Raw genomic sequence first — 19,007 nt, 5'->3', positions numbered from 1 at the left:
TGCAGAGATATCACTTTGAATAGAATCAATAAAATACTGTCAGCAGACAAAATGAAACTATAGTACTAATGCCAAAAGCTGCCCCACTCCACACTTCATAGATAAAAGTAGATCCAAAGCATGCTGCTACTACCTTGGTTCCACTGAGGGTGGTGAGGTAAGAGGAAGAGACACCATGTATAGAAACTATGCAGAGGTGTTATTAAAAAAAAAAAATAAAAAAATAAAATCAACAGGCACAATCCCCAGCAGAAGATACGCATGGGCTCCAATTTCTGTTACTGATCCTGCTACAGTTTTCATATCTATAAAGCCTATCCACACTGAGGGAAAGGACTCCTGTTCTACACTCCAATCAACCTCCTTTAAGTCCCCTGTGCAAAGTACATGTATTTTACCTTTGCACTTGGTAGCAGAATGATAGCATTCTGTCCTAAAAGGTGAACTGTCCAATAATCTCAATATGGTACTGACCCTGAAGATGAACAATGTTAACTAGTTTATTACTATTACAGTAGAACCTCAGAGTTAAGAACAACCGAGTTACAAACTGACCAGTCAACCACACACGTAATTTGGAATCAGGAGTATGCAATCAGGCAGCAGCAGAGAAAAAAAAAACCAATACAGTACAGTACTGTGTTAAATTAAAACTACTAAAAAATAAAGGGAAAGTTTAAAAAAGATTTGACAAGGTAAGGAAACTGTTTCTGTGCTTGTTTCTTTAAAGTTGGTTAAAAGCAGCATTTTTCTTCTGCACAGTAAAGTTTCAAAGCTGTATTAAGCCAATGTTCAGTGATAAACTTTTGAAAGAATCATAACGTTTTGTTCAAAGTTACGAACATTTCAGATATCAGAGGGGTAGCCGTGTTAGTCTGGATCTGTAAAAGCAGCAAAGAGTCCTGTGGCACCTTATAGACTAACAGACATTTTGGAGCATGAGCTTTCGTGGGTGAATACCCACTTCGTCATATGCATTAATTTCAGAGTTCCAAACATTCTCCATTCCTGAGATATCCGTAACTCTGAGAATCTACTGTATTTTAGCAGACATATCCAGCTTAGCATATGATTGTGAGAGCCCTTATTATAATACCTCAAAATGTGCTCCTTGTACTTGCAAGAGAATCCCAAATTAATACTGAAGGAGAAACCTCAACATTTGGTATTTTTTGACTTAACTGATTAATTTTTGCAGCCTTACTTTTGCACTTCTGGTATGGAGGGGGGGGCAATTTCAGTCTGCATAGTATGTTAAAATGAAAAAATTTCCAACCTTAATTCAAGTTGTATTTCATTAACATGAAACTAAACTTGCTAGTCCTAAAGTAGAAAGCTCTTGGCACACATTTTCCTAATTTGGGACTCCACTTCAGTTCCATTTCTTGTTTTTCATACCATCTACAACATAGAATTGACAAGCAATATCTAACAATGTTTAGAGAGAACTGTAAAAAGCAACACCATGAATTTAAAATCTAGTCAGTTTAAAAAAATTAGTTAAGTTCCCAACTTGAAGTGTTTTTTCCATTTCTCCCTTTTCCTATGCGATGAGTCACACATAAAAGAGGGAAAACTGGCTAAACTAGCTGCTTATACAGGGAAAATGGAGAAACTGAATAAACAAATGTCATTAAATGCAAAGTAAACAATTTTTTGGAGCCTTCTCTGTTTTAGTACTTGTGTGTTATATTTTTAACAATATTCAGTAAAAATGTTTCAGAGAGGTACAGTTTTTAAGCTGCTGTCCCTTTTAAAAGTGGGTTTAATTACTGCTGCAGTAACAAGCACAAATAATGTAACACCACACTGTCTCTGCTTAGGAAGATATTAGAGAGGAGTTTTGCTTCCTCTTCTATTCTAAGCTCAACCTAGTTTTTGAGATGAAATCTTTAAGGATGTATGTTAAAATTAAACATACAAGTCCAAAATGAAGTAAAAAGTAATTCAAAGAACAAAAACATAAATGCTCTGAAGGTTTTTTTCACTTTGTAAAAACAACTGAGAGAGAGAGATAGTGTGTGTGTGTGTAAAAAAAACACCAAGTATGGGCAACAGTGCATCAATCTGTTCTGCATATACCATCTTTGGGAATGAGAGAGTGGTTCAATTCAAAGCCCATTTGATCCTGGACCTTTCTGCTAATACTCTTGAATGTTTTAATTTGTGCCAACTGTAGTAACAATTCAGTGATACAGGAATCTCTCCAAAAGAAATGGACTGACACCACAAAACTCATGACACTGAACAGCTATCAGATGGTGGCAACTCCTGTGTCCTGCCAACTTGAATGGTGATTGAACTAGAGAATATATTATTTGTACAATGTAACACCTAAAGGCCTCCAAATAAAAATGGCTCCCCATTGCACTACACAATGTACCAACACGCAGTATATAAACATATTGTCTAAATTAAATGTTTTCCCATTACAATTCCCCACAACATCCTGTTCCTAGTTAAGTTTTAAACATTTGTAACTTTGATTTTAAACTGAAAGCTCTGAATCAAAGTAGAGATGTATCAAATTCATTCCACCTTAAGTGCCAGCCCCTACACTGCCCATTAGTGATCAGATTCTCTAGCCACAACTGAACTTCACCAGTTTAATTTTAAAACAATGTGTTTTGACGGTCTCTTACTAACTAGACATTCAGAATAGTAAGAAAAAAATTTAAACATCTACGAAAAGACAAGAAACACAGAAACGTTTCAATTCAGTATCAATTGAAGGGACGCTGTCAAAATAATTTAGGCCAAAAATTTGTATTTTGCATTAAAAATGTTTACAGAACATTTTAATTTATATATTTAAAGCAATTTGATTAAGTTTAAACATTCTACTGAATTTATTTGCAATCCAAACACTTGCACGATGTGCCAGTGAATAAGAACCTGATAATAAAGCGAAAGTGAAACTGAGTAAAATCTATATTCATTGTCCAATCTGAGTGAAATAACAACAAACACAAAAAGCATAAATGGCAAAAAGAAGTCCAGATTATCCCAACAAAAATGTTAAGTCAACAGTATTAATAGTAAAAAGATTGTTAAAAAAATACGTTAAAGCATGACAGTATCCCTTCAATCAAGTATTCCACAATAATCTTAAAATCCTTACAGTAGTATTTAGTTTTCTATTATTTTATTCTTATATACGCTGCATCTTCACATAAATTACTAATTTGCAGATTACTCTAGCTGCACTGTAAATATTAAAATACACATTTACTTCATGAATGTTCTGACAAGTAATAATGAAATTCTGGAACATGAAGGTCATTTCTTGGATGCAAATGTTGAATTTATATATAGTATGGTCCTTCAAATGCCTAAATACGATATAAACTTTAATCAACGAAATTATATATTCGTTTCAGTCAGAAAAATGGCATTCTACAGTATTTGTAGAATAATAGGAATTTCTATAAAGTGAACAGATAAGGGCTGATTCGACACTCATCTGATTGGTAGTGAAAGCACTTCATGCTCCATTTAGTTCAAAAGGTAGATAGGCAAAACTACTTTTAAAGTCAGAAATAAGAACAATTCTTCATAAATATAATTGTGGCAATAATGTAAAAAATGAGACAAAATGACTCATGTTATTGAACTAATACTTCTGTCTCATTAGAACATAATGCCTTGTTTCACTCCATCCACAATATGCTGAAAATGAATGTTATATTCAGTGAAAGGAGGACACCGTTAGCATCAGATGTTATCTATTTTTTTTTTAAGTGAGCTAAATACAATTTCAAATACTACACCTGCATGCAAGTCCCATTAAAAAAACTGTGGCTTTGTCATTTTTTTAAATGTTTTCTTCTCCCACTGCTGTATGAAAGACTCACAAAAACAATGATATTGACTAATACACAAAGTAAACTAAAAAGAGAAAAAATATTCTCCTTAATTTTTTAGGCACAGTAAACAGTTATAACAAAAAAACACTTTCAAACTATTGTTTGACTTTTAAGTTGATCGTGACCCTTTTAGCTTAGAGTGTAACATTCACTTTTACCAGTTTTCAAGTAAAATAACTATTACAAATCACTCTGAAACACTTAAGCCTTGGTTTGATGTTTTCCAAGGCAGTGAGTTTTAAGATGTCTCTATTCTACCTAACATAGTTTAGCAGAATTGCATATCCCGCTAAAGCAGATATTATATACTCATATAATAAAAAAAGAGATTTCTTCTAGTAATATTTCCTTTTCACCAAGACAACCTTTACTGTGCTTGTTTTAAAAGTTGGAGCGAAAGGGTGCGGCGATACACAGGTAGGCAATTCATAGTATGACTGATACAGATTTCCATTAGAAAGGTTGTGCCTGCTTTTTTGTTTGATGTGACAAAGATGAACTAAGACACGAACAGCAGCAGAAACCTGAACATAAAAAGAGCACTTTTATCTTTTGAAACCAACAAAAACACTCTATATCCCAAACCACACACACCTGTTGCCATGCGGCTTTCTGCAAAAACCGCACTGTTTGGTGGGAACCCACACATGTTTGCTTTCGCTTGGAGAGGCATGTTCTGAGACTTCACGTTTTACAGTAGAAATGTTATCTGGAATGAACAAGGGAGGTTCATCAAGTGAAAGACTTTTACTGCTTCTTCTCTGGCGAGGCTGAAGATTCTTCTCGATCTTTTTCAATTTCAGTTTTTCTTTTTCATTCTCCTTCAAATGTTCTAAACCTGTGAGTTCTTTTGTCTCTCTTTCTTCCTTTATATAACTATTTGTTTTTAGTGCAATTGCAAGTTGATGTTTCTGTGTTTGTTTCTGATTTTGATGTAGCAAATGACCTGACAGTGGATGTACAGATGCTGAGACAGGATGGTGGATTTCTTTTGAACATCCCTGGTGACTAAGAGACTTGTCACTCACATTCTGAACTGATGTCTTTTGCACAGGTGTTTGGATGTGTGATACTTTTTTCACCAACGTATGGGTGTGCTTCTTCACTGTGACCCCCATATCAAAGCTCTGTGCTTTCACATCTTTATCCATTTGTTTTTTCCTAACTTTAACTGATTTGTGATAATACTGCCACCTCTCTTGCTCATCTGCACTCCTTTTCAGACTTATTGAAGATGTACTGTGAAAACTTGAAACACTAACACCAACTCTTGTTTTTGAATGGCTTATTTGTTGTTTAGTTGTGAGTAATTTTCGTCCTGCACCTGCAGTCAAATTTTGTTTAATCTGTAACATAGATTTAATGTGTTTGGACTTCACAGTTTTGGGACTTGTTGTTGAAATTCTATTATCATCCTGAAGCTTTGTTGCTTCATATCCTTTCATTTTAATATAGCTGTCCTGCTGCTGTACATTCTGGTTTGGACAATCACGACCAATACTGCTTTCTAAAATATTACTTCCTGCTTCAGCAGAAATAGTACTTTTCAAGGCTGTTTTATCAAATTCTGTACTGTCCAAGTGTTGGCTAGAAGGATTAACACTTTTATCGGACTCTTTCGGGTCATCTAAAGACTCTGTTTTACAGTCTTTTAATGACATAACATTTTTACCAGAAGCTTCCACAGTAGTCGGTGGATCTAATCTACATTTTGTCTTCTCCTCTACAGCTCTCGACAGAACTGAAGGGGTCTCATGGATGTCACTTGAATTCATGCAAACTGTTGTAACAGATGAAATGGTAGTCATTCCACTTATCTTGCTTTGGTCATTTTCTTTAGGTTTCTCCTCTGTTTCCTTGATTTTGTATCCAGTCTTTTCTTCTGAGGATGCATCAGAACCTATTTCACCAACCACAGTTTCATCCATTTCATTTTTACATATCTCGATATTTTTTACTTTATTAGCTTCATTATTTGCAGAGGTTACAAAATCCAGCCCAGTTTTTGTAACAGTCTCTGTTCTGCTTAATGCTTCTTCAGTAGAAGAACAAGTGTCTGTTGAAACAGAACCACCTCTTAATTCATGGAACGTTTCATCCAATTTTCCTTGCTTGAAAGTTTCAGATTTTACTTCATCCATCTTTTCATGACAAACAGATTGTTTTGAACTACTTGGAGAAGGTGATAATGCTTCTTCTGTTTCCTCTGTCTGACCAGATAGTCTACTACTACGCCTAACCTCTTTAAGATGTTCTAGTTTCATTGGTGTACTAACTTCTTCCTGTTTAGTTTGACTCTTGTCTTGCTGTTTTGGTCCTCCCTTTTGGGCACATCCAGACTTTACAGCTGCTTTCTTGGTATTAGCAAGAGGTGCGGTGTTTGAACGCTTGGCTATAGTACTTTGACGCAAACTTCGTACTGGTTCTATTAAAGAAAAAAAAGGATCGCTTAGGTACATTTCACTCTTTTGCTGGCAAACACAAGATCAGACTACAGTGAAAATAATTTATGACAACAAAATTTAACTTCTAAAATGTTTAATTTACAATATTAACTGACAAAATGTTAGATCACTAATTGTTTATTGATTTCAAGAAACATTATTAAAATTTAAAACTAATACAAAAGATTTGTATTTCAATTTGACGTTGTCACCGTTTAGACAAATGTAAATGGCCATGCAAGTTCTGGATAGCAAGCGAGAAACCAGAATTTTTAAATCTAAAAGGTTGTAATATCACTGAAATAGGAAGAGTATTTAACTGTCCTTTTAACTTCTTTATGAAGAAACTATCATACAAATAAAGTTTTGGCACTTTGTCACTAAAACAAAAACACAGTAGTTAAGCTTGGGATTCTTAAAGTAATAATCTGACATCCATTAAAGTTCGTATTTCATGTGAACTCTTATACTTTAGAAGTTAATCATTCGTAAAACATGTTGAGATCTTTGGATGAATGACTTTTATACAAGATCAAACTATTATCAAGATAATAACCTTTCTTAAAATCCACAAAAGGAAACAGCAAAAACATTGAAAATAATGACCTACAGAACGTATTGAATTTCAAATCAAATTTTTTTATTTAAAGAAAATTGTGAAAATTACTTTGTGTATATTATAAATCAGGCGTTTCCAAATCTCAAAAGTAGTTTTAAAATGCAGTTCAATCTATACTGCTTCAGCTCTGATGTATTTTCTTATCTCCCTCACCCACTCGTAACACTTACATGAAATAATGTACTTCCAAAAATTCTAAGTTTTAATAGAATACTGCACTATACAGACACACAGCCTGATATTGGTCAGATTGCCTAAGAACGCCAATTTTGAAGTCAATGGTTTACTTCAATGCTGTTTGAGTATATAAAATGGCTCCACTAATTAGTATCTTACCTCTTTACCTGGGTCATAATTCAGATCTTTCTAATCTCTCTATGTGAGTCAGGTTAATGGCACCATCACCTCCTTCACTAAAATTATGCCCCAAAACTGAGTTTTTTGGAACCTTTAGCAATAGGTCCATATTTTCAAAATCATTAAATGTTTACAACATTAATGTCGTTAAATAGTTCTGATGAAAAATAATTTCAAAATATTTATATTATCCTTCATACAACCAAGTCATTAACAACATTGACCTAAAGTTTAAAATAGAGAAAAAAAGTTGTAAAACCCCCAAATGTCCCCAGAGATGCAAATCTTTGCATTATTTGAATGATCACCTTGTGCCATTAAACGTGGTGATTTTCTTGGTGACTTGACTGAAGTGTCATCCAATTTGTCCTTCAAATTCCTGTTAGGTAAAATTACGTCATCTTCATCAATGGTATCGTTACCACTTTCTTTAACTCCTTCTTCATCCATAATATCATCAAGATCAATAACTGAAAAAAATAAAAACAAAAAAGTGCCTAAAACTTAAAAGTATCTAGTTCTAAGAGACTGGGAAGCGTGGGGGCCAGAAAAGGGAGACAGCCAGATTAAAAAAAAAATAATAATATAAGAGGGGGCATTTGAGAACAATCAAAATGAAAAATGAGGACATGAGATAGAAAATTTTCATACGAGGCAGTTTCAGTGTAGAAAAAGCTAACACCCAAGCTTATCATTTCTGACGAGGTCCTTGTCAAAGAGTCATGCCACCTGCAGTGGACTCACTTTTATTTTATTTTATTTTTATTAAAAAAACAACAACATGGGAAGGTACCCAAGCCTTATAGGATCAGCTGTCCCTTGCTGTCCATTCCCACCTAAGTGAAGAAAAGGAGAACAGTAGAAAGAGTTGATCCAAAAATGCAGAAAGTTTAAGCCACATTATTGTTCTAGGACACAGTTTTTAATTTTTAAATTCCAATCACATGTATCTGCATCTGAGAGTCGCTAATGCCACTAGGAAGAGCACTGAGCACAGCATGCACTAGTCTTCCAGTCAGAGACTGAGAACATAGTCTGTCACATTCCTAGCCTCCACTAACCTGAGAAGGATCCCAGAGGTTGCTCCTGAACATAGGTTTCCTAAGAGGCAGTCAAGCCACTGTACCAGCCACTCTCCTCACTTTCTCTAAGTATGGTTCTGCAATGGTAGCCTCTCCTATCCCAAGATCCTATGTGTGATTAATGAATCCTGGTCCCTGTGGGATGCGAAATCTGTGAGATCAATCCAAGTACCCAAGTGATTTTGCAGAACAAGTAGCAGGGTATAACAAATACAGCACAGACTCCAGACAACTAATACAACTGCCTGAACAGTAGAAAGCTATCTAGAGCATTTCAAGGCAAACTAATTTATATAACAAATAGGATCTTTACAAAATTCTGATAAATGGTTAAAAATGATTATTTGAAACTGTGACATAACACAATATATTTGTCTTGAAAATTAGAGAAAGCAGCTGTTAAAGGGACTTAAATAACCATTAAAATGTGTACACTGTCCCATCAGAAAGTATCAACTATCTTTTTTCAACTCTGTTTTCGCAATATTCACAAGGGAAAAAAAAGACTTAATTAAATCTGTGAAAGTTGTTCAGTGTTGAGCATTCTCTTAAGATACTCCAAAAGTAAAAAGCATAAACTGCAAGACACTGATACAGCTAACCGAACAATGGTCAATAAACAAGCTTTAACAGCAGGAGGTCACCCATCCTTGATTTTTCTACCATGAAGGGAGAAAAATTAATATTTTAGCAAAATATTTGACAGTGTTTATACAGCCTAATTACACCAACTGACCCTGGTAGAGTGCAAACAATAAATGTAACTCTTGAGAAGATTTACAGTTGAATTTGCTATTTGAACTTAATTCTGGACAATGGATAATCAATCAGGAAGCTAGAGTTAAGAGTTTCCAGAACCAACAGTAATTTACTTCTGTTGGCTTTTATTCAATTTGTATTTTGGCAATCTTTTGGCATTGCATGCCTAAGATTGCTGGAAGACATGTCTTTGTGCAAATCAGTATCAGCTTTCAAATATAAATTCACATACCCAACAATATTTTGACTCTGTTCAGTCAAGCTTTTTTATACACTTATGTATGCCACAAGACTGATAATAGTAGTTACATCATGCTCAGTTGAATGAATGTTATACAAATAATTCTGCACTTGGTTTATAATATACCCAATTACTTTCAGATTAATCTTACATGTAAAGTACTCTCTTCCATGTGGAATTACATTTCCTTCCCCAAAGATGAGATGATGAATGAAAACTGCTTAGTCAAATAACTTCTGAAACATACTTTTGGAGTGCTTCTCAGAGCTTGCATTAATGTCCCAGGTTTTCTGGTACTTGTGCTCAGGATGTATCATGTTCACAGAGTTAATGCCCTTCTTATTACTACAGGCAAGGGGAAATATGCAACTACTGCTGCGAGATACTAGAGACCCTCAATTGGAGCATAAGAACTAAAACATGCTAACAGACTCTGTGCTGCAATTTCCATCTTATAGGGGAATCAGCACCATAGAACCTTGTTAATTTCAAGCCACTTGAGCTGCAATGCAACTATTTCAACTGTCTGAGACTGAATGAGGAGCATTCAACATAGAATCTTGCTGGGAAAGTGTTGAGAAAAAAGTGACAGAATAGAAATGCATATTGAGAAAGACAGAGACCTGAGAAAAGGGAAAAGATAGCAACAAGTAACAGAAATAAATGAAGAAACAAAGGGCTACAGTACAGACACAAACTGATACTAAGCAAGGCAAGAGAAGAACTAAAGATGGAGAGATCAACAACAGAAAATAAGCAAGAGGAAGAAAGTGAAAATCACTGAAGAGAATATAACACTTGTTTTTTCCAAACAAAAAAATAAGGTTTTTTTTCCATGTCTGAAGGACAAGTGGGTTATGCGGGGATGGGCAATTTGAATAAAATGGAAAGACAAGGGAAAAAATCTGAGTAAGATGTAGAATAGAACATACAGAAAGATGTAATACTGGCAATCAATTTAATGTTTTGAAATACTTTGAATTACTGAGATTTAAGAATTTTTAAAATGACAACAGTAATGTATTAATGTCTCATATTAGTGGTTATTTGAACCATATAGATGTAACTATTTATTTTTACTTACAACTTATTAAAAAAATCATTTTCTACAAAAATAAAAAAGTACAGCTATTTGCTATTCCTTCATTAATGGAATATTTAAAAAACCAAGACTTCAACAGTATCCTGAAGGGGAAAAAACAAAGTAAGTTCAAAACTCTGAACTGAATTATAAAATGTACACATCTTCACTGATTTATATGTTCAGTAAAATAATTCTTTCCTCCATTATATTAAAAAAATTACTTAGACTAAATGGAGATAGTTATACCTTTTGACACGAGACAAGGTAATTCCAAACTGTGGTTCCAAGCCAGTTTTCCTAGGGGTGCAGATCTCCATAGCAGGTTTGATTTTTTCTTATCTCAGTTTTTTTTGTTGTTTTTTGAGGGGGAAGGGTGCTGATTATTAGGAACAAAACACCATTATTGCTGCTTTATACTGTTCTTGTCTGCTTCCTCCATCTCTGTTAACTCATGATAACAGCAGGAGCAAACATATCTAAGTTGCTCCAAGTTTGACTTCAACATATGCTATAAATGCTGCACAAGCAGCTGCACATTTTAATATTTTTACCATTTTGTATATTGCGATTTGATGCAATAGGCCATCAACATAGAAAGTGGGAGGATCTAATAGGGAAAGCAGCAACTATTGTACCATGCGCCTGTGCAAGCCTTAGAGTTGGGTGAAAGATTTGCAAAGCAGGAAATAATTAATGTTCAAATGAATAAAGCTTTCATTAACTTGAAGTTACGCAAATGAAAGTGGATCTTCCTATACTAGTGCGCCATTTCTTAGAGAGTGATCTCCGATACCAAGATGCAAGAATATGAATTAAGAATATCAATTGCTAGAGAAAGAAATCAGTTTTCCACAGATCTTCAAATTATGTCACTACTTATATAATTTACACCAACAATCCAAATTCCATATATTAATTTATCTTCCATTCTGTTTTAAAGTATATTCGTTTAGATCAAAGATGATCTGCCTGTCAATACCCTGTAGAGACACTCAATGAACAGTGCTAACAATGTCTCCCAGTCAATATTGCCAAAACTAAGGAAGAAAAAAAAACTAAAAAAGAAAAACCATTTAGATCTTAAAACATCAGGTTGGACACTTGTTCCTCTCCTTCACCCCAAAAAAGTATTAAATGAAAGATTTGCCATCTCCTTGCCCTCTCATAGCAGAAAATCTGAAGGGAAGGATCAAATTACCATCACTGTACAGCCAAACATTCAGAAGTAGCCAAAGTAATAATCCAGTATGGGGCTTGATGGAGCACTGAATTCCCATTTAGAAAAGGCAGTTCTACAATGTGGCAACTGACTTCACAACTGTCAGTCATGGTAATCTGCTGTTCTGTTGAGTTTGGAAGTAGCAAACAATAAAGAACATCCTCCAACAATTTCAAGTAAAAAAGTAAAAAAGTCTGAAGTAGAAATATTAAGCCAAGGGGTACAAAGAAACTGAATTTATTACTATATATTTTATTCTTAAAACAGAAGGCCTTCAAATGAGAGCAACACAGGAAGAACAGAAGACTATATGCCAAGGCAAAATCAAATGAAGAATATCATTTTTTTAGTGCTTCATGAATGAATGATACACACATCAATGGAACTGCTCTGAAATCTCGATGTTTCGTCATTCTCCGCCCACCAAGTTGTACTCCAAAAGAGTAAGCATTTAAACCTTCAAAAGGAGGTTCAATCAAAGTTGAAAAGAAGGTCAACTGTCAACTAGAGATAGAAACGGATACAGCAAAGCATCAAAATCCTCAATGTCCCAGATGTAATACCAATCAAAATCAATGCAGCAGATACATCCTCCATCATTTACTTTTGGCAAACCCAAATTTTATTACCTTGAAAACACAAAGAATTTCTGTTTTGCCAAGACATGAGAAAATTTAGGGAAAGAAAACTGATTAGTTAACTGGTGGACCCAATTTCTCTAAAGAACCAAACTAGCCTCAGAACCACCGCATTGGGGGGAAAATGAAGGTAAGGTTGCTTTTAATGGAAACAGCCAAATAGTGCTAAAATATCTAGCCAATGTGTTGCTCAAAAGAAGACAAACTTTAGTCAGAAACCATAAATACATTTCATCCAGTGGTTCCAAACAAGATTTAGTAAGTGACCACAATACTAGACTATGTCTCCATTATACTCAGTAGTCCCTGAAGTGATCCTCCTTTTAGAACGGAGGATGAATCAGCTGGATAGAATGGGAAGGGGTCAGATGTACTGCACTCAGTACAGACACTTTCACTTTCCAGGTAGTGACCCTTATGAAAATACCGTCTAAGAAGAAGTCTAGAATATCTTTTGTAGACTCTCTCTCGTCTTCCTCCTCAGGTACCATAAATACCAGGTCCTCCACGTGCTCCTAAAAACTTGCTTGGGAAGAGGTTTTTCTGAATTTCAGGAGGGAATCAACCAGCTCAAGAGTAACTATGTTTTAAGAAGTATGACCATACAGGTTCCATGAAGCAAGCATTAGACACTTAAGGTGTGGGTGAGTCTAGCTGTTCTGGTGAATGAGGTCCTGAGAGACTGGAAGTAGCCATGGTAGACATACTGATATATGCACGGGCACTAGCTTAGGAAAGTTGGATCAGGATTACTGAAGTTTGCACTGATGTTTCAGGCTACACTGGATGTGAAGAGAAAAGCTGGTAATATTAATGGAGACACAAAAGATGTTCTCTTCATGCCTATGGCTGTCAATGCGAGGAGAATGTAATTATCTTTCTGTTGGACTGAGTTGTGAAGTGGCATACACATGGAAGGAACCATCTCAATGAAATCTGCTCAAAAACTTGCTTGGTTAGCTCTCATTTTCCCTCATCAGATTATAGTAGCTGAGCCAATCAGCAGGACTGTTGGTCTTACAGCAGGTGTATGTGGCAATATGGCACAGACTCAAATGTAGAAATCTTTCTAGCCTCTGTTTTGGTTTTCAATTTTTTCCTGTCTTGATGTTGAGATAAGTCATTGTGGCGTTGGCTATTCTCCACGTGAATGACTACAAAGGAGACTGAGTTATGGGGTGGGAGTTCAGACTGGAATCTCTCAATACATTTATAGATTGCTGGAATATCTATTATAAATTTTCCCTTGAAGAGATGATGAGGTGATCATTTCTAATGGACCTCTGAAAGTTTAGAGGTATTCTCAATGGATGATCCAATCTCCTGTATCTGGTAGTTTCAGTGCCTGATCAGGAAGTTCAGAAGGAGGCAGAGGTGGAGTACAGAGATTGTTCTACACAAACCACCATCACAATGAGCAGCAGAAGACACTAGTGTGCCGATACCTAAAGGGGTGTGAGGAATTGTTCAATAAAAGGCCTAAATTTTGTTTTATTTCTCCTCAGGCAATACTACGAGACCATGTTAATTTTGAATAGAACTCCCAGATGCAAGCGTTTCTGTGATGTGATAAGGGAACTCTTCTGATGGTTCACTATGGACTCAAAGTGTTCTCCAGGACCTTGATGGTGCAGAGCACATTGAAACTTGTCAACTTGCATGACTTTACTGTCTCCAATAGCTAGTCCAGGTTACAGTAGAGCTGCATAGTCTCTCACACAGGCTACCAAATCTGCCATCAGCTACATGAATACTCAGTGAGTGAGGACTAGTAGAAAAACATTGCTTGGAAATGATAACGGCTGTTTCAACTGCAAAGCATAGCAACTGCTGGTGCAAGATCACTTTTAGAATATGATACGCCTTCCTTGAGATCAATAAAGAAAAAACAAGACTGGCTGCATATCATTATCCCATTGAAGCCTCACTGCATGACAGAACTGCACCCCAAAATTTACGTTTTCATTTTTTTTAAAGTATGTTTCTAGCCTTTAGAGTTTGAAAGAAAACCATGAAAATGTGAACCAAGTATAAACCAATGCAATTCAAGTCTGCAGACAGCCTGAAACAATAGCTGTCAAAAGGGTGAATTGAGTTATTTTTTTCAATGGCATGGAACGCTTGAAATTTAAATATCTGTATTAATTACCACTTCCGACCATTTTAGCAAAAACATCCAGCTACTGTGCCAAAAGCCCCAACTCCTCTCCGTGCAGCTGCCAAATCCTCCAGCTTTATCCTGACAATTTCTACAATGCAAGTTGTTAAAACAAAAATATTTGGAATACTGAGAAGTACAAGTGTAGGAACAGCACAAAACAAATGGACTTTAATATAAATAAGATCTTCTGTCCTTATTGTATTATTCATTTTCATATTTCATTCGTTAAAAACTCCACTTATAAATTAAAAAAAACAGCTGTCACAGAATTTCCACTACAGTGCCACAGAATCCAGGAATGATACTGCAGAATTTAGCTTCAGCTTGCTATGGAGTACATGGGAACATGAGCATAAGAAATCTTTGTGCAGGGGAGAGGAGGGGACTACTACTGGATTAGAAGAATTGAAGCCTTCATCCTGAAATGAATTTTTTGCATACTGATGTTTTGATAAAGTCTGCCCATATTACTAATCTTTCTACAACTAGATTTCATTTCTGTTTCCTCATGTCTTTACAAGATAGGTATACCCTGTATATACACTTATATACACATGGCTATGCAGAACACGTGTACCCAAGAGGATGTGCAATATTGACGTATCTTAGGATAAGATTCAACTTTCCCAGCAATATCTGGAGGAAATGGAGCAGTAACTCAGATAACAGACTTGAGCATCATCACTATTCATATGATCCAAATTTTATCAAAGTCCACGAGATAAAAGGGAGGATAGTGAGGATTTCATATGTCTAAGGTGAAAAACAGTGAGGATTTTTTTGGGGGGGAGGTGGGAGGGTAGTGTTGTAGGTTGAGGGACTATGGGGGAGTGGAGAAGGAAGAAGGATGTGGGGGAAGGTATTATCTAAGGCTGTCTTTAGTCATGAAGACGCAGTAAAGGTCAAATATTTAGTTTCTGCTTTACAGTTCATTTCTAGAAATGCCTTTGTTACTTTCCCTGATCTGTTAGCTGGAGCTATAAAACAGAAAATTGAGTTAAGATGAGAGTCTATTCTAGGTTCTGCAGTAATATAATTCGCTTCCTCATTGTGATGAGGAAATGGTTTTATGTTTTTTAGGGGGGAGGAAAGGGGGTTGGAAAAAACTGATTAAAGTACTTGAACATCTGAAAATGCTGATATAATGAAATAATATCTATAGCTCAAACACTGCAAAGCACTACTGAAATTTCAGTAATGTTACCCATCTCAAGATTCTATCTGTAATACCAACGAAACACGAAATCTTTGAACTTTTAACCATAAGGATGCATGAATAGTGGGCTAGATTTACAATAAATTCAGTGTAAATATTCTGTCAATGCAAATGTCATTAAAAACTGGACTAGTGGCTTTTAATAACTTTCAAAAACGTTGCGATACACTTTTCAATAACCATTAAACAATGGTATTCCTCTTTTAAAAATTGCTATGAACTGGTTCTAATTCAAATATATCCCAACTATTACAAAGAACACTGTCAGCGATGGCAATGGTTTGGTTTGAAACCAATCAAAGCAGAAAACCTTGGGATACGGTATCACTTGAGTACTAGAAAGCCTAGAATTATCAGAGTATCTCAGAGCTCTCAGGAATAGTTTGCATCATTCAAGCACTCCTACTGTTAACTCAGCATTGTTGCAATTCTGAAGGCAGCTGGCTACTTTTGCTACTTTTAGGTGTAGCACTTATGCAAAGCTTAACATTGCTTCGGTCGGGGGAAAAAAACCACACATATTGAAGACAAGCCTAAGAAAACCGTGATCCAGACTGGACATCCCCCCCATCACCAAAACAGAGTCTACCTAGATAAATATTACAGATGCCTTCATATGAAATAAAGAACGGCCTGTGTATAATGCCTGGGGCCTAAGTCATAAAATAGAAGGGGAAAAACCCCAACTCACCATTTTCTACATTAGCAAAAAGGGATGGCACTAAGTATTTTAAATTGTAATCTTAAAAAATTGTAAGATTTACCTGTTGAACAAGGCATCTGGAAATTGGGATCATTGCTATCCAAAACAGGCAAACAGAACTGGGCACTTGCAGATCCTAGCATAGGATCCTTATCGCTGAGCATGTTCTTCAGCGAATCCTCTAAGAGATTCTGACTTGTACTAAAATCCTCACAGACTTCATTCTCCAGGTTGGATCCTAGAAATAGGGCATCATCTAAGTGTTCAGTAGGAATTAAATGGTTAAATGTATCAACTATATCCATGAAGACTCCTGTGTGTCTTTCAGCCCTATAGAAAGATAAGAAAAATACCATAAGAAAATAAGCTACAAATTATAAATAACCTAAGAAACCAAAAAGCTGTTCTGGTGGTTGTGTTTTCTAAAGAATGCTTAAGATACTTTAGAATTGTCACAAATTTCTGTGTATTGCTTAGAATGGACTCCTTGGAAACCTAAAAAAATTTTTTTTTTCTTTCCTTCCATCAGCACATACAGATTAGGTTGTTACTGCAGGCTCATCTATCAGCACTGAAGTACTGGCATTTATATACACATATAGTGAACGGAAAGATTCTCTTTAAGAAAGACTAGCTGGACCTCAATTAAATAAGAGGGGAAAAAATCAAGACCAACCAAATCTGTGCCAACTGTCTTGAAGGTAACATCTCTTCACCCTGAAAACTAAAGATCTGATTATCCTCAATTCCCACTGAAAACAACAGACTAGAGGGAGCTCAGCAGCTAATAAGACTGGGCCCAAAACTGGAGGGAGAAGAACTTCATTCTAGTCCATGCAAAAAGCTACCATGGAAGAGTACACCTGGCTATATTTTTAAGATATATATATATAAAAAGCTTACCTTAGATATTTCACCTATTATGTTCAACAGTAAACTACAAACAAAAGCTCTTTGGATGAAATTCTGGCCCCACTTAAGTCAATGAGAATTTTGTCACTGATTTCACTATCTGTTACTAACTTTAAGTTGCTATGTTGTACAAGCAAGCCCCAGTGTACTCTACTAGCAAGCTGGACCTACTAGCAAGCTACACCTATATTATGTGACAAGACTTGTCCTGGTTTCTGTAATACTTCAGTATGACAAATTGGAAATTCTGCTGCAGATTCAGTAATTAATAAAAAAGTGGAGTAAATATTTAACTAAATATTAAAAATGATCAGTTAATGTAATTTTAATGTTATATTGTCCTCATATTGTCAGTATGCTCCATGTTTTTGGAGCAAAGACAGATAACTGCATTGTACAAGTAGACAGGGATACAGAGAAGGCTATATACAATAGCTGGGTAGTGGAAAGCTGGCATGTTGGCACACAATAAGGTTTTGGTAGACTATAGGTTTTGGCAGACTATAGGTTTTGGCAGCCAGAAAGTAGTTGAGGTTTTTGGAATAGGGAAGAAGATGCACATCCTCTCATTCTCTCCTCACCTCATAACCAAGATCAGAGATTATTGTTTTTAATGAAGGTGGGGTAACAAGATTGTGTGGATGTGGAGCCTTAGCTCTTTCCCAGCCCTTCATTCCAGCAACCCTTGATAGTAAGCAGCTGCCTCAACCCAGTACTTACTCCTGCTTACAGCAATAGTTAAGCACATTGCACATTTCTGTTAGAATGATCAACACTACAGTACTTAGCCATATTAAGGTACGGATCAACGTCACTACAAATTCAACCACGTTTTGTAACAAATTCATAATACTTTAATCTGACACATACAATGTGGAATGTGTCCAAAAAACTGCTTTTACCCTATAATATAACTGTCAGTCTACTCTAAGTCCATACCTACCACAATCCCTGCTTTTTTCTGTGCAGTCTGGGAAAAATCTGGGGAGTTATCCCATAGTGCCTCAGCAGAGGAAGGAGAACCCAGAGGACATGCACATAAAGCAGCACAAAGACAACACACTCTGGATGTACTATTGACCAGAGAGCTGGGAATAAGGAAGACCAGCCAAACCAGGTACCCAGAAAGAATTAAGCAATATCAGCCCTACAACAAAAAAAAAAATTTGTGTTATAACCTGATATAGAAGTCTTGTCTATTTAGAGAATTACACAACAGTAATTTGTTAACGAAGTGGCGTGTCTACGCTAACCATTCTGGCTAGCATTAAACAATGCTGCAGTACGTCCACTTTTAGTATTCCCTACTGTTGTTCCAATTCCCAGTAGAAGCCTCAAAACAGGCATTTGAGGAAGTAGCAAACAACTGGAGATGCAGTGCAGTAAAATGTTTTTAAAATCTGAGCTGTTTAAATTAGCCTTCTGCAATCTAGAAAAGAGTCTGTATTTTATCATTTTACACAGTGTTGTCAGATGTTACCGGTGTGGTGCTCTGCTCTGTTCAATGTTGATATCAATCGGCTGCGTGCGTGCGTTCCCTCTGTGTGTTGCCCCAGCTCTGCGCAGATAGCTGACACAGCAGATCCCGAGAGAACCCCCAACGACCACAGACTCCAGTAAGGTACGAAGGCACATCGGTCAGGTTTATTGTTGAAGAGAAACAGTCTCCAGCTCCCCAGCAAACCAAGTCCAAGGTGGTGCTGAGG

The 19,007-nt window shown here is 36.0% G+C and overlaps 1 protein-coding gene across 7 annotated transcripts in view; it reads right to left on the bottom strand.

The window, feature by feature from the left end:
• Window positions 1-19,007, bottom strand: part of PHF3 (PHD finger protein 3) — an 86,688-nt gene that overhangs the window by 56,351 nt on the left and 11,330 nt on the right. For 2 of the 7 annotated variants that reach the window (XM_032796366.2, XM_032796399.2), the window contains exons 2-4: window positions 16,451-16,719; window positions 7,595-7,756; window positions 4,461-6,291 (exon numbers count right to left, since the gene is read on the bottom strand). The exons of 1 other annotated variant lie outside the window; for it this stretch is intronic. In XM_032796366.2, the coding sequence (XP_032652257.1) occupies window positions 4,461-6,291; window positions 7,595-7,756; window positions 16,451-16,694 (2,237 nt within the window). In that variant the 5' untranslated portion in view covers window positions 16,695-16,719. Of the gene's footprint in view, window positions 1-4,460; window positions 6,292-7,594; window positions 7,757-8,347; window positions 8,504-16,450; window positions 16,720-18,244; window positions 18,261-19,007 lie in introns of those variants that run through there. 4 more of the 7 variants (XM_032796376.2, XM_075063742.1, XM_032796384.2 and 1 more) reach the window with 4 other exon arrangements.

The sequence above is a fragment of the Chelonoidis abingdonii genome, chromosome 3 (genome assembly GCF_003597395.2).
Source record: "Chelonoidis abingdonii isolate Lonesome George chromosome 3, CheloAbing_2.0, whole genome shotgun sequence".
Classification (NCBI taxonomy): Eukaryota; Metazoa; Chordata; order Testudines; family Testudinidae; genus Chelonoidis; species Chelonoidis abingdonii.
This window is presented reverse-complemented; position numbering and strand designations above follow the sequence as displayed.